At 37.9% G+C, this 23,481-nt stretch overlaps 1 protein-coding gene across 2 annotated transcripts in view; it reads right to left on the reverse strand.

Moving 5' to 3' along the window:
* Window positions 1–22,047, reverse strand: part of INVS (inversin) — an 83,030-nt gene extending 60,983 nt beyond the window's left edge. Inside the window, exons 1-3 of one of the 2 annotated variants that reach the window (XM_005419339.3) lie at window positions 22,028–22,047; window positions 19,909–20,078; window positions 13,544–13,710 (exon numbers count right to left, since the gene is read on the reverse strand). In XM_005419339.3, coding sequence (XP_005419396.1) covers window positions 13,544–13,710; window positions 19,909–20,014 — 273 coding nt within the window. In that variant the 5' untranslated portion in view covers window positions 20,015–20,078; window positions 22,028–22,047. Of the gene's footprint in view, window positions 1–6,202; window positions 6,338–13,543; window positions 13,711–19,908; window positions 20,079–22,027 lie in introns of those variants that run through there. The other variant, XM_031055628.1, reaches the window with a different exon arrangement.
* Between the last annotated feature and the right edge of the window lie 1,434 nt (window positions 22,048–23,481).

Here is a 23,481-nt window from a genome sequence, read left to right on the forward strand (position 1 = left end):
CAGAAAGCATGGCAGCAAAATACATAAACCCAAGTGGAGGAAAGGAGGAGAGTTACCAGAGCAAGAAGTGAAATAGAGATGCACAGAAGTAAAATTACATCAAGTTTGAAAATGGGAGAGAGTGGTTTGTACAATGAAAATAAAACAATTTTGTTAATGAAAATAGCTGTGATATTGCTGGAGCAAAAGAGAAAGAAAACATCACCAACAGCGATGATTGAGCCGGAGAAAAAATGGGAAAAACTGAGGAAACCACAGATCACTGTCATGACAAGGAAATTGTGGGAAAAATACAGGGTAAGGATTTTCATACTAAGTGTTTGGTAATAGTCTAGAAATTAAGATACTGAATTATGACACTCTTTTTATCACAATGGATAAAACAAAAGATGGAACTTTGCAAAAAAAAATCAGGGAAATGGATAGATTTTCAATAAGGTAAATATATAATAAAAAATAAATAAATAGGCCTGGGCTTGCTCATTTTACCACAGTGTGTCTACACTGCAGACAACCACACAGTGCAGAAATGCTGGGTCAGCTTCATGGATATTATGGATACTGAAGCCAACCGGGCCACAGCAGCACAATACCTCTCCTGTAGCTCAGCAACCTTCAGCACACTTCAAGCTGTGAGAGTAGGCTATGATGTCACTTCTTCATCTGTCCATCCTGTAGCTCACACCAGAAGGTTAAATGTACTTAAATCAGGTTAGTCAGACTCAAAAATAAATATCAAGATTATAAAGTCCAAGTTGGGGAAGCAATGAAACAAAGCAGAGAAAGAGAAGTCATGAGAACTGGATTATCAGAAAATAAATGACACAGGTACAAAACATGTCAGATAAGTAATTGCAAACCCAAAAATTATTCAACACACATGAATTCAGGCTCTCACACAAAGATGGGTGTTGGAGAGCATGGCAGTTAATCTCAAAGGGATAAAAACCCCCATGATTCCTGACACATAACAGCACTGAAATGTGATAACAGACAATCCTTTCAAGATTTCTGCCTCTGGAATACTTACACTATTGTACTAATCTATGAAGATAAACCTGATATGAAGGATGGGTTTGCCAGTATTTACAGCAGACCACCAGTAAAAGCCATGTTGCAAGTCCAGATGATCATCAATAAGTGCTGCAGGGGAGAGAGGGGAGCAGCAGGGGAATCAATCCAAATTGAAACACCAATAGTAAAACCACTACTTCAGAATAAATGACCAAACACATGAGAAAAAAATCTGATAGTTTTGAAATACCTAGAAGTCCATTTAAAAAAAAGAAAAAATATAAAATTGTCTTTTGTTACATTAGCTGATGCAGAATAAAGAGCTTTATTCCACTGTCTAAAAACCTTGCTATTTCCAGATCTGTTATACAGATAACTATGGCCAAGTATTGCAGATCTCAAGGCAAATGTGTTACTTAGAGAAGGGGAATGCTGGTATGGTTACAGTTAAGACTTGCTTACAAGAAAGTGGCAGAATAAGATGACGAGTAAAGAAACCACTATTTCAGTAATTTTATAAGCAAATCCTTCATTAAAATGTCATCCTATTATTTATTCTGGTAAGATAAATATTAGCACATCTGAGACATAAAATTACATGTTTTACCAGCATAATGGGTCTTTCATTAGATTTATCTTATTTAGAACAACAGAAATCTTTCTCCAAGAAACAGGCAGAAAGCCAAGATCGAAAACAACAATAAGAAAATGCAGACAAAATTCAACTGATGATTTTGAAGTCCAGTGCAGGACTGGGTTGTAATAATTACTCTACTTACTTTGAAACAACAGCTTATATCTCAAAAAATATACTGGCATCAACGTATCTTTACAAAAAAATATTAAAATAAAGTATTTGATTTCTTTACGGCTTCTATTAAGTGATTTCTTCCATTAATGGATATTTTCTTCCCCCATGTCATAATCTTTTGCATTTATATTCCCTATCTGAGTAGTTAACTGCTTTTTTCTCAAGACATAAAACCAGTCTGATCTGGTATAACACTGCCAAATCTGTTTCACACAAATTCTGCCTGTCTCAGAGAGAGCGAGACAGCGCACACCACGCACCCTCATTAACTAGAAAGATATGTAATTAAACAAGAAAGGGTTAAAGCCTATGTTAGCCTATTCTACTTTTCTATCTGTTACTTTTTAAAAAGCTTTCATATGTCTTCTTCCTTGTTTCTGAAAGCTAACCATTCCTTCTTCCTTTCAGGCAAGCTGACATTTGACAGCTTAACATAGCTGACAGGGTTACCCAACAGCTCACCCTCCCTATTCTCAATCCAATTAGACCTCTAATCCTCCAGATGAAAGGCCCAACTACTCACGTTCCTCATGACAACGACAGCTATTGATTATTTGTCACTACAGCTAACACCTTCTCTGTCGAGGCCACTCTGACAGAAGCAAACCTACCAAATTAGACAGCACTTTATCTGCCCTGGAGGCCAAATGGCACAACAAGTAAAGGCTAATAAATGGTATAAAAATGAACAAATCATAACATTATGACAGGTTGATCGTTGCCAGCAGCTTCACAGCTCAAGCTTGATGCTCTGTTAGACCTGTTCCTTCTCTTTTCTCTTCCACTCCTGCACCAACTTTGACTGAATTAAAGGCCAGAACAATTAAGGCATTTGACCAGCAAAGATAAGCTAGGATAGAAGTATCATCAAGGGACACGAATGTCAATAGCAGACTACCGTTTGTCAATAAAAACATTCCAGAGATGCAAATGCTCATGACTCTGCTCTCCGCTAGGCTGTACTGACTCCCTTTGTACAGGGCTCCTCGAAAACCCAGGCACACTCTCTGGGAAAATTAACCCCAGAAAACCAAGCTTGAGCTCGGAAACATTGAGGCAAGGATCTGCACCACTGGAAAAGGAATCCCAATACCATGCTAGATGACAGAGAGATGTTACAGTTGTTATTCCATTTAATATCTACACTTTTTTTTTTCTTTGTAGTAGAGTGATAGAAACCAGGACTACATAATTTAAATTTATCACTATAAATTTGCTTCAATTGTTTTTTCTAGGACAATATGCAGTATCTAGTGACACAGGACCTCACAAGTCACATCACTCTGAGGCAAATTGAAACTATTTATTATTCTCAGGGTGGTACTATTCAAAACCAGTGAGATTGGAGGCACAGTCCCTGAACTGAGGCTGTTTGCTACAGCAAATGATAGAAGAGAACACTAAAAAACCCCAAAATAAAACACCACAACAACAGCAACATTATTAAAATCAGGCAGCCAAAAGAATAATGTAGGAAAGATACACAAGTTATTTAAACAGTTAAAAAGCGATTGATGTTGCCCTGCCAAAATTAATTAACTGGTTTTTCAACTATGCTAAAAGAAGTATGTTTTTCAGCAAGGGATTCCTATGCTTCTGGAAGTACTTAATAACAGAAAAATATTATTAAGTCAATCTACATGAAAATTTAATTTAAACTTAAAGTTTTAGTTAAAGACATAAAACATGAATATCTGCTGTTCTCCTTTAACTGAGGAATGTATTCTCGCTCAAAATACAGGTTGCAAAGATAAAGGAAACTACTATGCAAGTACAAGACAGTATTAATTTAAGAAATCTAAATACTGTGAAAAGATCTATTCAGTAAAAAAAAAATCAAAATATGTAGCATTTTATTGTTTTAACTTTTTAGGCTTACGAAATATTTCTGGGGGTGAATATGTATTTATTAATAGCTTCAACCAGACAGAGATGATTTAACATTTTACTTATGGGCAGTATAGCACAAAATATGAATATTTAAATAAGTAGTTTGGCAAACAGATCCTTTATGACTATTGCCAGAAGAAAACTTGAACCTACAGGATGTTTGGGTAAGTTGGCTCTCACAAAACTCAAGAAAACCTATAAATAAAATTTGAAACAGTAGATAACATTTCTACAAATAAAGTTTAATTATTACTCTTCCACTCTAAAATGTACTCCAAACATAATAAATCACTGCAAAGAGAAGACAAATATTGCCATTTTCAAATACCATAGAGTAACACTCAGTAGACACATTTTTATTTACATTTTACGCATTTTGAATAGCCTTCTGTCCTTTCCAAAAGGAGACCAGTTCAGAATTCCTAATGCTGAGCCCCACAGAAGCACCTGTGTGAAGGAGACCTACAGAGGTGCAACTGGCCTGACCCAACCCTCCACCCCAAGGAAGACTGAGCAAACTCTTCCCAAAATGCCACTCATGTCAGGCACTTATGCCTATGCTGGTGACAGTGAGCACACAGTGTTCTCAGAAGCTGTTCAGGCTTTCCAGGATCAAAAACTTCTTTATTGTTTATGTTACAAACCTCCTACTTATCCCAGGTTATAGTCACTGCTATGGTTTGTTCTTATTTAGCAGACTCTGATTCTTTTTAACACATACCTTGATTAAAGAGAAATGGAACACATACAATTCTCCCAATTTGCTTTATTAAAAAAAAACCAAAAACACAACAATGCTATGCTAGAGGACTAAGCGGTGCCAAATTGTAAAGAAAAATTACTGTTCTTAAAACCTAATCTCAGCAAAATCTGTAAATGTTTTTAAGATTTAGACTTACTAGCCCAGTGAGCTGTGTACCTGTTATCACCTGGGACTTTTCTGCTGCAAGCCTTATTTATATTTGGTTTATGATCACAATTCTTGGTAAGTGAGAATCTTTTCCACTATTACAAGACAAAATCAGAAATGGTACACCATTGTATTTTTCAAGCTGTGTTCCAGATGCACCTCCTTGAGAATCATACTCAACATCCCTTACACAAAGCAAGAGCTAATCATTACGTCTTCCCATAAACCTTAGATGCGTTTATTCTTTCTTCTATGTTTAGACTACATTTACAACCTCACAATTAAAATAAAATCCTGGGATACTACAAAAATAAAAACTGGATACTACAACGATGGCTGCCAGTCAACAACTGCCCCAGGCAACTGGGGACCAACACTCCAAATGCAGGTCAGAGGAAACACACCACACTCAGTCCATCCCTTTCCATGCAAATATACTCCACTACTGGGCAGACTATTGGTGTAAATACTCCACACATGCTCCTATTGCAAACCCCCTCCTTAAACATCCTCCATCCTCCTTCAGCTTTTACTTCTACTATTCTAAACGGGGGAAATTACTATTTTGCTATTCCAACTGGAAGTAGATAGAACCATTCTGTCTACAGCAGGTTATAGAGCAAATCTGTCACATTTATAGAATAATTCATTTTAGCATCTCAGACAGCTTTATTTGTTTTCTTTCACCAGACAATCCTAAACACAGACAGTAACAGACACTATGTTTTCCGGTTAACCATGCTGTAACTCCTTTGATGTGTAAAATGTCTGCTGGAATGTAGCTATAGTCAGGGAGGTAGTCACAAATTGCAAGCAATACTTTCCAACATGGTTTACCAGAGTAAGTTAGTTTAGTAACCAACTGCTACTAAAATAATTTAAAAATCAACTCTACAAGTGCCATTGACTCTAGACATTCATACCATATTTATCAGTGAAATTTGTATAGAAACCAAGTTTGATCTTAGAGTTAGTCTGAATTTCTGATCTTGAACTTCAAGTCTAAAGAATACTTTGGCACGTGAAAATTTTTGTATAACCTTGTCTTAAAGTATGTTTTCATGCTAACATAAAACCAGTGAGAAATCAGATTCAGATGTCTTAGTATCTGCTGTGCAACTGAAACCCAACATGTAGAACAGTATTTCCGCAGTTTTATCTTCTGCAGAGAAAAGAATTGGCTGGATTTTAACCGACATTTTGACAGTAGACACAGACAATTGTTGGATACCATATGATTATAGCAGCTTAACACTTAATGAGGAAACAATAATGTGCATGTTCTTGCCTTGTTACAAGACATGACACAGTGTGCAAGCTGAAAATGCACTGCCTGAATATATGGGAATAGCATATCAGTCTTGCAAAGTACTGCCCAAATTTCATTCTGAATCAAGACACAGCAGAGGCAAACGGAAGTATTAATGAAATCTAAAGAACAGTCAAAAGGAGAATTAGGAAATACATACAAGATCCTGAAAGAGAGTCACAGCAGCAATTTATCAAACACAGAAAAACACTAATTTCAAAAGGGCTCCCATCCTTCCTGAACTCAAACAGGATGCTAAAATTCTTACCTATGGTTTTAAGAATATTCTTCATTATGTCAGTGTTCATTTAGGAAATTCCAGCCTTGCAAAGTCTCTGTTCTTTTGTTCATTCTCAGCAGTGACAGCACAACCTTCTTGGGGAGTGTACTGGAAATCAGATCTCTGTAACAATGCAAATTTTCTCTTCTTAAATTTTTCCTGTAACTATTTTTAACCATTTCAATAGGGCTTGCAGCACAGATCAATCAATGGTAGTATCAACCAATAGCAAAAATAATTTGGGGACATGGGGCCTTGTGTTAAATAGGCAGAAAATTAATTGTTCTTTTGTAGAGTTCATTTTCTGTCCAACTCACTGGCCAGTGAGCAGTTCTACAGCTGTGAAAAGGGCTCAGGGGAAGGCTGTGGATGGTACCAACCCCTTGGTAGCTAGGACAGCTTATCTCTAGTATAACACACACAAATCACACACAAGGAACTACTCTGCCTTCCACCCTTGAGCAACTTCAGGCCACATTCACTAGAGAGAACTCATTGTTCAGGAAACTAAAGAAAACATTTGTATCATGGTTATTGTCTGTGGTTGAATTAATCACAAAGGAAACTACAGTCCCACATGCTAAAAAAAAAATCAACTCTTCTGGCAGGTAGGCAAACAGTCCTGTTTCACACCCTGGTGTGTCCAGATTTCTCACATTTAATCAAATTGTATGTTCACAGGAAAATACCACAGAATGAATGTAAAGCTCATTTACATTTCAGGAACCTACACGCATAGAATTAATATTACTCACTATGAGCTCTCAGTTAAGCGGAAACATCATAAAAGGTTATTGGCCTGAGGAAAACAAGAACATGAACTGGCCACCATTGTCTCTGACATGATAATTTATTTTCATTACATAGATTGGGAAAGAAAGTTAGAAGCACATGTGCTCTTTTATGCAGATCAAATAAAGCCTTATGAAAGATCTGAGAGACCACAGCTCCAGGAAATACATCTCGGAAAAGGTAATGAGAGAAAAATGTATAAACTGGCTCCCAGGCAAGTTAATTCAAGAGTTTTTAATACAAACACCTTTTATTTGCTCAAGAAATGGAAAAAAAATGTCTTTTTGCAGCTCTTGGACCAACCTGACTGTACTCATTAGATAAGACTTGGGAATAAACTTTCATAAAATAAGTGAACTAAAGACTACCTTGTGTTTCTAATTTTCTACCATGTCTAATGCTTGCTACAGGCTGTCTTTTTTTACTTTACTTTTACTGTTATTGCTGAGTATACAGGAACAACCATTTTTTATAGTTAAAAAAAATCAAAGACCATTAAAACATATCCTCCTACTTTACACAGAATTCCTAACTGCATCCTGGATGTACTGTTATTTATCAACAACCATGTTAGCAAATAAATAATAAAAGCTATACAATATTTAACGCTACTAAAGTCACATTTTCCCTCTGGGGCTGTATTAATCTTCCTGAAGCCAAAATTAATATCCTCCTGACATTTAAGCATCCTGACAGATTATTTGAAGGGCATATTATTAGAAACCAACGAAAAAAATTGCATTTTTTTCTTCTATCCCTATGAGCACAAAAAGCTGTGCCTAAAGTATTCAGAAAGATTCAGGTAGATGACTCCCCAAAGTAAACAGGTTGCTAATAAGTAAGCATCCCCTGTGAGAAATTTTGAAAGAGGCAGGCCTGCTTTTCCCCCGCACTCCTTAAATTAAACTGGAATTACTTAATGTAAGATAAATTATAAAACATATACAGGTATTTTGGGTATGCAGAAACATTTCCATTCATAAGTATCAAATGTGGGTGTTTCAAAAAGTTGCAATTTAATACTAGAAGCAAATTGCTACAAATGCAAAATGCCTGCAACTGGAAATTAATGCCTGTTGTTAAACTGTAATCCCAGTACTCAAATCCCCACAGCATGTTTATTTCACAATAATCTAAGTTCTACAAGCTTAAATAATCTGTACCCATATACAAATCTGTACTACAATTCCTCAGAGCAAAATCACTGACAAATTATGCTAATGATTCTACTTCTGTTGCAATCAGTCACAGTTTCAGTTCCCAGTAAATTACATCCGTGTTCAGGAAGTTACAACCACCCTCTGAAACTCCCATGGCAATCTTTGCAGGTGCACTCCTGCAATAATTTGTATCATTTTCTGGTGGGTTTGTATTTTTAAGGGTTTTTTTGTTTGAGTGCTTTTAATTTAAATTTTATTAAGTTAATGACTTGATCTGCCCCTTATTCTTTTAAGGGGTGTGCACCCTTTCAAAATTGCTTATGAGACCTGTCCACTTGAGAAGAGAGACCAAAGGAGTGGAACAGAATAAAATCCAAAAGGAAAAACACCAAATAACTTAATTTGCATGGCCTTCTGCCTACAAAGACTGAATCATCTCCATCATAAGGCTGATGAAAGAAAGACAGATCCTATGAAAGATCATGTCAAGGACAATCAGAAAACGGATTGCTAAAAAAATGTATGCCTTGGGTGAGATTAATTTGTCACAATTACAACATTGACAATACAAAAACCTACATCAGACAGATGCCTAAAAGAAAGAATCAGCTAGTCAGTGTGCCCTAGAGTACTCATCCCTCTTTAGGGTGAATGACTGCACCCTCAAGTGCATAACTTTTAAGTTATCTACATGACTAGCTCATATGTAGATGTCTGCAATGTAAATTTTTAGTTACATGATATTCTCAGCCCATCATCTCACATTGCATTGTACTATATTATTTTCCATTGAAACAAAGATATACTTGTTCCATTTAAGCACACAGAAAGTTAAACTATCTCTTTATTCAAGCTAAAAATCTTTTTCAGACCAAAAGATGTATAAAACTTAAAAGCTGTAATACAAAGGATGCCCATCACTAAACAGAGGACTAACCATTAAGAACATAATTATTAGCATGAAACACCCACTCATCAAAGGTTATCACTGCAATATATAAACACAGGTGTTCCTCAAAAAGCATTAGTGTTTCCAATGGTACGGCCAAGATTTCTGACCATGCCTTATTAATTTCAGGAACTTTTTGCAAAGAAAGGTGTCAGAATGCTTTGTCTTAGAAAGGTGACAAGGGTAGTAAGTGAATATCCAAAGCCTTACTTACTGCAAATAGTCCAGAATGTCACTAGTGAAATCTGAGACAGAGAGATTATAAGAATCTTCTGTTGAGATCAGAACAGATGTTGAGATGAGAACCTGACAGCTTTTCACCAAACTATTGCTTTGTAGACATGGTCCAGCGACAAAAACCATTTAAATGAAGCATGGCAAGACCAGGATGACACAGCAGCTCTGAGTTCTGAGACATGAGTTTCCTCACTGACTGGTAAATATGGCCTGGTTATTAAAACAGCACTAGACAGAGGTACCAAAATCATCAGATCACTTCTTACCTGTGTTGAAACCCTTGGAGCAGAAAGAACATGTAAAAGCATTGGCCAGTCTGCCTAGGTATGCTGCCAGAAATAGTTTTGCTAGAGACTGTGCACGGCTTTTATAGCAAGTGCAAACATTTTGGTACTGCTTATTGACACCCAAATCAAAAGAGAGCTATTTTAACAAACCATGGCTCTGAAAGATGTCTTCTAGGACATTTGTGAAACAAAGCAAAGGCACTTGGAGTGCACCACAACATTGGGAGAAGATCAACTACACAACTGCAAGTAAGACAGTAACTACTTCAGAAGGACTTAGAGAACAGAAAAAGGATTAAGGAGCTATTGTTAAACTATCCATCAGATAATGTTTTATATGACCATATAGATAGTGCCAAAATCTTTACCTATAATTTCGGAAGAACTCTGTACTAACAACAAATAACAATCTGCATTTTGAACACTAGATGCGATTGTTGGCATTTTGAAGGACTGGAAGAAATGCTTTTACAGAATGAATTCCTTATGTAACAATAATGACAAACATGATGGAAGCATAAAACTTGCAGAGAGGTGGATGTTAAGAATAAAATATAATGCAGAGCTGATATGTACATATGTGCATGCATACACGCACTCACCCAGTACAGCCAGCTTTGCAACTCACATAGGTTGAGCCAGAAGCTAATTTTGCAAGTGTTAAAGGCATGATGTCTTACAGTTGCTCATTTAAGTGCTATCCAAACAGAAATCCATCCTAGAGAAGAAAAGCAACTGAAGTCCTAATCCATTTTACTTAATTCTGATGATTTATGACAGAATTCAGGTCAATGCCACATTTCTGAATACTTGTTCTATTATAGGAATTAAAAAACCCACAAGCAATTTTACTAAGACTGAAAGACATGAACTGGCAGTTCTCTTATGCTGAAATCTCCAGACAGAAAAATGGAGACAGTTTCACCTCATCCTACAGAGAACAAAACCAATTGTTTTTATGATAACCAGAATTACTAATGGGAGAGACACCATCTTGAATCCAAACACACAAATGAAGACATTCAGCTATCTTCATTCCACAGCAGCTAAATCATTGATTCTATTTGGCATTAGAAGAGCATTTTCTCACAAACTCTTTGCCTCTGAAACAGTTCTGAGGCTCCCAAAGAAAGGCAGCAGAGACCACTTTTTGTGAAATCAGCTGCAAGACTGTTTCAGAGGAACAAGTGCAACAGGACACATAAAGGCAGCCTGCAGAATGATGACCTAAGGAATCTCAAATATTCTGGCAACAAACTCTAGCCCTCAGAATGCCTGTCTGCTGTGATCTGATGAGCAAGGTGTCCCAAAAGCTCTTCAAAGAGACAGCAAAGAACAGCAAAAGTAATCCTCGTACTTAGAGAGGAAGGTTCTGACTCAAGAAACCTTCCTTAATTTTACCTCCATCTGCTTTAGTTAGCATCAGTGTAGAAAGAAGTGTCTTTTCTTTCCTACCTCTTCACTGGTTGCATGTAAAGGTCTTAATATTTCAGAGAACTTAGCTTCTCTCTTCAAAGAAAAGGAAAATTAGGATGCAGCACAAGTACAATTTAGGAATCTGAATCTCCAAGCACTGCCCTTCTAAACAGCTTGTACCTGTGACTACCAGTTAATGGGGATTTATAAAGTCATGTGAATCTGGTTTTGACGAAGCACAGGACAGCTACTGACTCAAGCTTGAGCACAACAAAAACCATACAGTGATCCTGGTAATATGTATATTCATGATTAACCAACAAGGACAAAACAACTTTGGAAATGGGTGATCTCACAGCATGTTTATTTTTCTATCTGAAAGTCAGCTGTACTGAGAAATTTTACTTTTGGAGAAAAAAAATTGGAATATAATCCAAAAGTATCAGCAAGATATAAGCAGCATGCAAAACATTATTTAAACAGCCAAAACTGCATGAAACATTAGATTGTTGTCTTGAATTTTAATTTTACGTATTTTTCAGAAGACACTCACAACAGAAATGTAGATCTTAAAATGTTAATATGGAAAGACCACAGACAAAATTTCACACACATGAAATGTTAATTTCATAAGCTGACATGAATAGCGAGCAACTGCTCAGAAGACACAGAAGGGAATTTTAGAGGACAGCTAAGTGAGGCAAATAAAAAGCAGTTGCAAGGGCTGTTTCCTGACCCTTTTTGCTATGGAGTGCATCACATCTATCTAGCACCTTACACAGTAAGTGTGTGACTACATAAAATCTATTGCTAAAATCTTTATTTCATGCTGTTTTACCTTCCTTCTCATTTGCACTGTCAACTGAAAATCCACCTAAGACGGTCCAAGTATCCCATGCTACAATCTGCACTTTCAGGATTGAAGCAAGGCATAAGGAAATGGAGGGCACATGCAGTTAGAGGATATTAGCCAAGGCAAAATCTCTCTTGTCTTGAATTGCTACAATACAAATATCCACAATATGAACATTCAGACAAAGATTTAGACAAGAATTTCTATTGTTTTAATATGCTAAAATTTATTTTAAAAATCTGGGGAAAACATAATTTGTACAATTCAGCTTTTTAAATGGTTAAAATGTTCACGTGTCCATCACATCATAAAATCTGAATGCCTGCATGAATACAGTAAAGTATGTCACAGCAATTTTTTAAGTCTCTGACATTGCTGCTTTTATGAAATACCTATCTTTGAAACAACAACATTCATGGTAAGCTGGTTGGTCCCTTAGAAATACAAAATTAATCCTGGAAACAAGGTTATGATGATGACTGAATTATTTTCATCAGAGTGTAATGGTATGCAACCAAGCAGATGAATTAGTCTATTTCAAGTCAACTATAACCTACAACACTTTATTTCCCTGTATGGGATGCAGTAACACAGGCCACAACATCCCTATGGACTTCTATGCAAATGTACCCGGAGAATATCACCTTATTATAGTCTTCCCAAGACTGTTTTCTATTTAACTACTCCTTACTGGATACCATGACTATACTACAGCTGCCTTTACATAAACGTAATTAAAATAAAATTATAAAGAAATGCAGATTGTATTAAAACATCTGAAAAATGCGAACGATTACGAACGGGTGACAAGATATATATGGAAATGGTTTGCTATGAAAATCATGGCAAGTGCTCTAACTAGTACCAAAAAACTAACACAGACAAAAAAATGCTAATTTTTGGGCAGTTATGGTTTGAAACATACCATAAAAACTTAAATAGTAAAAAAAAAGGCTGTTTGCTTCAGTTTGAATTTCTGATTTTCTCTGTGGAGTCTTTTTCACAGTTTATGAACTCAAATGTCTGGGTTAGCAGCCAAAGCCACTCCCCTTCCCCCCCTATCAGCAGCCTGCTTAGTCTCCTGTGGAGAGACAGTGGATACTTCCTCCAGGCCTAACCACACTCAAAATTTCTTGCAGTTCTCAAGTTATACTTTCAATTGCCTTTTATTTTATTGTTGAATACTTCCTTTAGCACTTCTTCAGGGGGACAATGTAACTGGACAGATTGTAGAGGGAAAAACAGACAGTAAAGAACTGACAGCATCATCCAGCACCACTGACTGCTGGGTAAGGTAGAGAATTCAGGAGCTAAGTTAAGCCCAGGAAGAAGGGTGTGGGGAAGATGATTTCAAGGTTTGGGTTTATTTCTCATTATGCTACTCTGATTTGACTGGTAATAAATTAAACCAATTTCCCCAAGTCGAGCCTATTTTGCCCATGACAGGAGCTGGTGAGGGATCTCTCCCTGCTCTTATCTCAGCCCACAAGCCTTTTGTTATATTTTCTCTTTGCTGTCCAGCTGAGGAGAAGAATGATAGAGCAGCTTTGGCGGGTGCCTGGTGTCCAGCCAGGGTCAGCCCACCTCCCAGCTGTGCTGAAAGCCCTGACTTCATGAGCACTTCAGAGAAATTACCTTTTGTGCAGCAAGATGGAGAGCAGTCCTTCGGCTGCGATCTGCTCTGTTAACATCAGCTCCAGCCTTCAGCAAAGCCTCTGCACAGTCCAGCCTGTCAGCCAGCACACAGTACATAAGGGGAGTTCTTCCAAACTGGTCCTCTTTATCTTTCAGCTCAGAGTTTCCTGGAAAAAACCAAAACAAAGCACCCATTTAAACCAGTAAAGTATATCAGTATCTAGCTAAAAGCAGTACTTTTTAATTTAAAAAGTCATCTTACTATAATATGAACAGCAGGTATCTCATTAGAACGTGACTGGGCTGAACAAAAAATGGAGTACATGATAAACTCAAAGTCATTACATTTTGTCCTACTTTTACTGATAGTTACAGAATATTTCAAAATATATTTGCAGAAAAAAGTACATTCAGAAAACATCAGTTCCATGAATACACCCACCACCAGTAAGATTCTGCAGTGGCATAACTATAAATAACTTTCAAATAGTTACATCAATCCTGCTGCACAGATTAGTTTAAAAAATATCAACAGCATAGAAGCCAAATAGACCTCCTGAAAACTGTAAACACTGTAGCTAAAGCAAACTTTGAAGCCTACTCACAGTAATGTTTATTTTAAAAGCATAAACATCAATATTACATCAATACCATCATTTACTTCAGGGTGCCTTACAATATGGAAACTACTAAAATACTTCTCAAGCTTTATTGAATTGATAAGGTTAGTAAGGCAGTAATCTCAGATCCTATTCAAAAGAATCAAAATATTATTCCTATTCACAGCCCAAAAAACCCTCCAAACAAAGCAGTTTCACTATAAAGTTTCATATTTCCATGATGTCACCACATAAAGGCAAGCACCTTTAACTTCATGGTTATCAACTACCACACACATCCAGATTCTCCAGATCTCCAACAGAGAACCATTGTCTACAATTACCCTAGGAACACTGAATTTTACAGGCAAGTTAGTTTTGCTTTTTAATTATTCCTTTGTCTGCATGACTGCTGATGCCTCAAAAGCACTCCAGCAGAAGCACGCTGCTTCTTTACACAGTCTTTGCTCTCCCCCAGCATATTATACTTATCTACATATCCAGTAATTTTATTCTTAATTATAATTTCTATTGATTCACCCAGAAGAAGAATCAAGGAGATTAAATATGAATCAAGGAGAATATAAAGAATTAAAATTCATTCCCTACCAATCAAGCCACTTACAAAAAACACTGTCAAGTAGGATATTGCCAGTTAGAGAAATCATTTACTCACTCAGTACATTTTTTAGTTCCTTAAAACTATAGAGTGATTACCATGTCAATCACATGATTCACTATATAACACTTTTTTTTTTGCCTTGAAAGTGTGATTTGCATTGAGAAAAGTCTTTTTGCTCTGGAAAAAAGTTTAAGAACATTTCCAAACTCCTCTGTGATGCAGATAGAGAACAATTCTTTTTATTCTTCACCTGTGGACTTGTCTTCTCTGATTGCCACTTCACCTTGACAATCCACTGGTTTTACAACTAATCTTGATGCCACTAGCAGTTTACTAAAAACCAAAACAACAAACAAACAACCTCCAAAAAATCCCACAAGAAGTCTTCTACTGGTGTCACCGTCATTTTTGAAAAATCCCCTTGCCCAGGATTCTTCTCCTGGGAAGCTGAGAAGCCTCAGAGAAAAAGGAAAACTATATTATCTCATTTACTCCTCCTGTGTTTTGCTCCTTTGGAATGTGGTTTGGAGACTGTTTATCCAAAGGGTGGTTCTTTAATTGGTTTCATGTGAATTGTTTTAACTTAATGGCCAATCACGGTCAGGCTGTGTTGGGACTCTGGAAGGAGTCACGAGCTTTTCATTAGTATCTTTTAGCCTTCTGTCTGTATCCTTTCTCTATTCTTTAGTATAGTTAAGTATAGCATTCTTTAATATAATATCATAAAATAATAAACTAGCCTTCTAAGAACATGGAGTCAGATTTATCCTTCCTTCCTGCCATGGGGGACCCAGAAAATACCACATACTGGCCTACATCTAGCTTTCTAAGGAACAGGCTGGTTTCTGAACACCTTTTTGCGTTATAATACTCACCTTCACACTGCTGTTTAGCCTGCTCCTCAGCATACACTGCAGTGCCAAGCATGATTTAACATGTCACTGTTCCCAACCAAGAAGCCAGATTCTCTAATTAACTATGTACATTCAGGTGCTCTTCCAGTATCTGTTCAACATGCTCACTTAGACATCACTAAACCACATTTCACTGCTAAGTTTTAACATAACCTCAACAGTGTCTTAAATTGCTTGAAGCTGATGGGACTTGAACAAATATATTAAGAGAAATACATAAACATTAATTTCTCCCCAAAAGACACAAGCACATGGGCTTATGCTCAGATAACACTGGTTCTTAAATCAGCAGGGTCCAAAATCAGCACCTTTCTCTCAAATTCCAGTTCCCCTTCTGTTAGTGGATATATATATATATATATATATAAAAGATTTAGAGACTAACAACAGGCAAAAATGGCCTAAAGCTCAAATGCAACATAACTAAATAGAGCAACAGATATCTATGTTCATTTTCAGTTCCCAAAAAGTGATGTAGCTGATGACAAGGAGTTTCCATGACTGCATACAGTCTGAGGGGAAACATGAGCAAGAGCCTCAAAACTTGATGCCAGTAATTTGCCTGAAGCTCCTGCACTACTTTTGAAGGTAAAGAAACTATCTTCAGCTAGCAGCAGATTTTCTCCTGCTGTTTACCAGGGCTCTGTAAGGCCCTTAGAATGGTTAAAATCCTGTGAGCATTTCCCTAAAAGGGTGTCTTTGTGCTCAGGTTAAGAGACAGGACAAGGGCTAGGAGCTACTAGATCACCATCAGGTGCTAAGGGGAGATTAAGCTGAAGAAAGTCACTAGCCACAACACCTTGTGAACATCACAGCTGCAGGACATTACCATTTCTGTAATCAAGAAAGCGCAGGTAGCCTTCAAAACATTCACATTTAGGTACATGGTGTACCTAAAATGTGCTTTGGCAAAAATAAATTCTCTTCACATATCTGCCTAATAAAGAAATTTTAGATCCATTCCCTTTTAGAATAAAAGTTCTCAGCCCACCAGAATATGCATTCCATAAGCTTATTGCCAACAGAGGTCATGATCACAACAGAATCCAGGGCCCAAGTCCAAAATTTAACTCTCACAGCTGTACTTCATTCACTTCCTCACACCCTATGCAAACAGTCATATTAGACTCTTAACATTTCTATGCATTTTTCAAACCAGAAAAGGAGAAAGGGCACCAGGAGGGTGTGAATTCTCCCTAATTATTAAAAGATAGACCATTTCTTGTCACTTGCAAGAATCTTGCCTGCTACAGTACCTGAGATTTATCCTACCTCCCGCAATGTAGAACAGGCAAGAGACAAGTAGCGAGAAGGATCAAACAATAGCACACAACTGCATATTTGTAACCCATAGTTTAGTTAAAATTTACAATGAAACATCACATCAGAGATTTAGAAGCATTTGGATGCAAGCAAGGCATGATAAGGGTTTTAGAATGAGGAGCTGGACTGAACAGACACTTCAGTATAATGACTATTATAATCATTATTTTGTTCTTTTAAACAATTAAAACAATTAAATGCCTCTTTCCAAAGCATAAAATGGAAAATGATCATCCAAATACAAAATTAACTTTTGCTCGCTTTTTCCCTAGGATCAAAATCATACAGATGGATTTTAACACTGAAAAATTGTTAATTAAAGACAAGTTCAGTGTTGTGCAAAACACAGGAAAGAAAATACTGCGAGCATTCCCCAAAGCACTAGAACATACAAATCTAAAACAACATGATACAGCACAGGACAACTCATGCAATGCAAACAATTAGCACATTTCTATCAGAACACTGATTATATAATTAACACTTGGCATATACTTGATGGCATTTAACCCACAGGCTTTTTAGAAAGTCCTGTGATTAAGCATTAGCAGTGGTTAACATAGAGATATACTTTGTTCCAAAGCCCCCCTTTCTCTAAATAAATTTTCTACCTACCTTTGATTCCCTCTGTGCCTCTTTCTGGCACACGGTGTCAAAAGGAACACATTATCGAGAACACACTGTATTATTTCAAACACCTGTTCCTTTAAAATTCATCCATACTCTAATTATATGCAAATAAAGCAACTATGTTTGTATACAGCCACATACACTCCACCAAGCTACAGATGGCAGCAGGAAAAATCACCAAAGAGTTTTGAGGGGCTGCTCCAAGGGACAGTTTGGCCAGCCTCTATGCCCCTCCTATGTTAATAACTGAACAGACAAAGCATGAGGAGGAAAGTAATAATGAATTTAGGGGCTAAAAGGGCCTCCCTGAAAGGAGGAGAAAGTCAGGACTTTCCATTGCTGCATCCACCTCTAGCTACGTATCCAAGATGCAGAGCTTGGCTGTATTAGAGAAGTGTTTTTAAGCAATCCAGCAGACATAACACTAGAGTACTGTCCTGAATTAGCTGCTGCTGCTGAACGCAGTCATGAAATTCAGTGAAAAGCACCAATTGCTCAATTTGCTTCTGGTATCAAGTTATACTTTAAACAGTGACTGGTAAACAGCTAAAAATATTACTTTAATGCATTCTTCTTCTGCTAGGCAATACGTGAAGTTTTGGGTTGTTTTTTTTTATTTTTTTCTTTTTGGTCCAGTTCTGGAAAAAGTAAGGTCTGTGTCATATCCTGTCAAAACACAGCAAAGCAGAAAAGCCAGATTTTGCTAGTACAGCAAATGCTACAAGGATTGTGCAGTTTTCTCTCCCATGCAAAAGTAAAACAGCATTTTTAACTTCTTGCTGCATGATCATCGTTGAAAGAAGAGCAATTTCCTTCTCTGGTTCTAATGGCTGTATTGTGGTATGTTTGACAAGATGTACCAGCAACAAGAAATAATACTTCCTTCATGTTTCCAAAAATACGTCTTTTGGCACGGAGATTAACAAAAACACACTGAAGTTAGCAAACGCTCTTTGTTGCTTCTTCAGAATTTGAAAACCCACAGTTTTTTCACCTCTACATGCAGGCAGAAGGGTTTTTTAGAAACTCGGGTATTTTAAGCTAATTTGTAGCTGAATCTCACAGATTTCTAGAAGTATCTCCATATCATCTGCTGTTTATAAAATGTTTTTTAAAAGAGCAAAGAGATAGCATTAAATGCAAACAGTATATGTTTGAACTATCATATGGGAAAATACAGTTGAAGGCCCAACAAAAAACTGTTTCAACAAGTGCAGCTTCTATAAAGTCAGTTCCCTCAAACAGGTTCCTGTTGGAGTCAAATCAGTTCTAGTTATGTTTTGAGAAAATTAGATACACCTTGTAAAGAAGAGCCCCTTACTACTTTCTGTGCAGCTTGGACAAAACATCCACACAAGTCTTCACCTTGCCTTCAACACAGTTAAGCAGAAGATAGGTAAAGAAACGTGACTACTGGTTTCATGCTGTTAACATTAAATCCTTCACACACGTTAAAAGTGACAGTAAGTGGCATAAATACAGCCTGCGCTTTTTACTATTTCACAGTCCTTCAACCCTTACTAAGCTCCAGGAATAGGTTTTTCCAAAAAATACTGAGCAAATAGAGCTTCTTCAGTAGCACCTGGAATTGCATTTAATCAGAAGCTCTGAAAAATCCAAGTCTTCACCTATCATATGGCAGCCTTCCAAATATATGCAAGATTGGTTTTGGAACATAGAATATATACTGCTTTTAAAAACTATTAACCTGGAATGCCATACCATTCCTAGAGGACAAGGGAAGGCAAAATCCTGAGCTTTTTAATGGATGGGATTTTTTTTTAACTTCAGATTCAATCAGACTAGACTCTCTCATTACCTTTAATTTCTCTTGAGAAACATTGTCAGTCTATCAGAATCAAAGTAATAGATGAAGCTGGCTCATTTTCACACATACTACACAGTAACAAAACTTTAGAAACAATGATGAATTATCTGTAAAACCACATTTATCAAATTTCCCAAAAAGCAATTTAAAAAATTAAGAATTTGCAGCTAAAGTATTTTGGCACAAAGCACTTCTCCAGAACTTACAAATTCCCTGAAAGGAGTTCTATCACTTACCAATTTTCTGTTTTACTTCACAAAGAAGTACCAATCAAAGGCAACAGGTAATAAAAAGTAAGAAAAAATCAATCATATTTTCAGGGCAACATTTATTCTAGAAGCACATATAACCAAGACATCAGAAGTATCTTTAAGATCTAAGCTGTAAGTCAAAACCAAAAAGCTTCAGTTCTGAAGTAATCCAAATGCATCTACAGTGAAAACATTTACCTGCTATTAGCTTTTGGAGGGTACTCTTATCTCCATTAACAGCAGCAGCATGCACTTCAGACGCTAACGAGGAACCACTGAAGAGGCAGTTTGCTGAAATATTCATACTCTTTCAAGGTATTACTGTAGGTCACATCTGTGCCACCAACATTTTTTGTAGATATTCAGTTCTAGAAAAAAACCCAAAACCACATTAATAACACAGAATTATTTTCATGATGAGTCATTAACATTATTCAAACAATGCTAAAGAGAATAAACTTCTGTTAAAAACAGAAAAAACACAGGTTTTATATGTGAATTAAATCTACTTCTAGCCAAAATTCACCAGAAAAAAAGCCTGCATTAAGAAATATATACCTATATATTGCAGTTTCATTGCCCTAAACACAAATTTCAGTCCATAAGCTTTGCCAAGTCTGTAAAGTGCTTCTGTGCAAATCAAACAGAGTGTTCTTCAGAGTGTCGCCATGAATGCTTTAATTCAAACTTTAACCAATAAAGTTAGTTATCAAGTATCAACTTACTATAGTCCTGCATATAGAATCACAGAATATCCCGAACTGCAATAGACATACAAGGACCACTGAAGTCCAGCTCCTGGCCCTGCAATGAACATGCCCAAGAGTCATCCCATGTGCGCAAGAGCATTGTCTGAGCACTTGAACCCTGTCAAGCTGGTGACTGCTTCCACAGGGAGCATGTTCCAGTGCCCAAGCACCCTCTGGATAAAGAGCCTTTTCCTGATATCCAACCTAAACCTCCCCTGACACACCTCCAAGCCATTCCCTTGTGTCCTGTCACTGCTGACCACAGAGAAGAGATCAGTGCCTGCCCCTTGTCTTCCTCTCACAAGTTGTGACTGCAATGACGTCTGCCTTCAGTCTCCTCTTCGCCAGGCTGAACAGACCAAGGGACCTCAGCTGCTCCTCATGCAGCTTCCCCTCAAGGCCCTTCACCATCTTTGTAGCCTTCCTCTGGACGTTCTCTAATGGCTTAATATCCTTCTTATATTGTGTCACCCAGAACTGCCCCCAGCACTGGAGGTGAGGCTGCCCCAGTGCAGAGCAGAGTGGGACAATCCCCTCCCTTGCCCAGCTGGTGATGCTGGGCCTGATGCTTCCAGGGCACTGCTGATGACTCAGGTTCAACTTCCCACTGACCAGGTCCCTTTCCACAGCACTGCTTTCCAGCATCCCATTCTCCGTCTGTCCATGCACTCAGGTGCAGAATCCGGCACTTTGCCTCGTTAAATCTCACACAGTTGGTGATTGCCCAGGCCCCTGACTTGTTGAGCTCTCTCTACAGAGCCTCTTTGCCCTTGAGGGAGATTACAGCTCCTCCCAATTTTGTATCATTTGCAAACTTGTTTAGCATCCCTTCCAGTTGCACATCCAAGTCAATAATGAAGAAATTGAAAATCACAGGGCTGAGGATGGAGCCCTGCAGAGCTCCACTAGTAACAGGTTCCTAGTCTGATGTCACTCCATTCACTGTAACCCTTTGTGCTCAACCCATGAGCCAGTTTCTCACCCATTACATGACCTGTTTATCCAGTTCTGTATTGGACATTTCGTCCAGGAGGAGACTCTGAGAGACAGTATTGAAAGCTTTACTGAAATCCAAAGGGATTCCATCAACTGATGTGTCACCTGACCTTACTTCCATTGGGCATACACCTTCCTTTTTTCCATTAGCTCCAAAAGATCCCTGGTCAGCCAAGCCAGCTTTCTGCCTCTGACATTTTGGAATTGCCAGCTCCTGTACCCTTAGGAGGTGATGCTCAAGAAGTGATCAGCACTGATGGACCCCAGCACCTTCACAAGCATTTTCTCAGGGGATCTTACCATCTAGTTCCTCCATTTCCTTCACATTTTACCTCACAACAAATAAACTAGAATATAAGAAATCTAGGGGCAGCAGCACAAAATTCAGCAAATAGCAAAGAACTCAGTGAAGCACCAGAAATATCCCAATAACAATAGCAATAATTTTTCCATAAAACTGACTGCACACAAAAGAGAATTAATAATGAAAAAATGTTAATAGTTTCCACATGAAAGCAAGAGTTCTGCATAAAGTGTTAGTAATTATACAGGTGAGAGAAGCAACCCATTACCTCTACAGCAATTCTTAGTAAAGTGTTATGATTCCATTGAACGGGCTAATTCTGCATCAGAGAAGTTCTGAAATATCAAGAGGGACTAGAAAAGGAAAATTTGTAACATTCCTCAGGTATTTTTCTCATGTATATAACAAACAGATGAACTGCTGTCTGGAAGACTTGCTTGATAAAGATCCTCATTAACAAAAAAATGAGACATGTAGTCAGTAAAAAAACAAGAAATAAGCAAAAGGTCTGCTTATAAAATGCTACATAATTGGCAATATCTGCAATATGCACCATATTACTGGAATCAAGTAAATATTTCACTTTTCTTCTTTAAGCTAACATGTAGAAAAATATTAGACTCCTCAAGCCACTTAAAATGAAGGGACACTCACATGGACACCAAGGCCTCTTCAAGGTGTGTGTGAAATTTCATACCAAACACAATATTTTTTCTGCTTTGCGTAACGCAGACAGCAAGAATTACATCACATTTCTGCTCAGCAAAACATGAGGTTGTTAAAATTTAAACATGACAGCACAATCATGCTATCAAATTTTATTGATACTTTCCAAGTGAAGACTGAGCTTTGAAAAAAATATCAAAGATTTTTCAAATGTGAGTTAGTGCACAAGATGTTCATTCTACAGATCAAAGAGCACAAGTTCTTAAAGTAGTCATGGCAGAACTGATAAAAGCCAAGTTTCAATTTCAGACTATAAAAAATACATGACTTGTATTTATATCTATGTGTGCAAGAGTGTTTGCAGCTCATGAAACTGACAGGCCACAAGATCTTTGCAGGGCCACACAAAGTCTGAGCCTGTCAGGCTTTCTATGAAACCAAGCGAGCCCTAACTTGAAAAAGGCTGATGTGAAGGATTTTCCTCTAAATGGTGTTACACCCCGTCCCCCTCCTTACACTCGTGTACACACTGGAAACGTGACAAACGCAAAGCGCAGCCTTCTGTCATCTTTTTGAGACAGCTCTGCAAGGTCTCAGAGCATGTACGTATTCTGTAAGGTCCAAAGTTTTACTGGAAGAGGGCCGAGCCCTGAACTTCGGGTGTTCTTCATTTTCAGCATTTATAGCTGAGGAAGCGACAGAAAGCGCAAATCTGCGGAAGCGCCAAGGGATAAACATCAACGAAGACGCTCCACCCGAGCTGAAGTTTCCCAACCCGCCCAGCCCCGTCACACACAGGCTTCCAAGCACAAAGTTTCCTCCCCAACTCCGAGGACACGAAGCCCACAGGAAGCACAGTGCCTGAGCACCCCTTCTCCTGCTCCCCACGCCAAACCCGCGTGCCCAGCCCCGGCTGAAGGCACAAGGCGGGATCCAAAGGAAACTGGGACAGCCGCTGGGGGCTGGCAGGGAGCGATCCAGAGCGGAAGAGGGTGCGGTGCCACGGGACAGCCGCGCCACCAAGGCGGGAAGGGGTAAACCTGCCTCGCCCAGACC

This window comes from Geospiza fortis, unplaced genomic scaffold (assembly GCF_000277835.1).
Source record: "Geospiza fortis unplaced genomic scaffold, GeoFor_1.0 scaffold206, whole genome shotgun sequence".
Lineage (NCBI taxonomy): Eukaryota > Metazoa > Chordata > Aves > Passeriformes > Thraupidae > Geospiza > Geospiza fortis.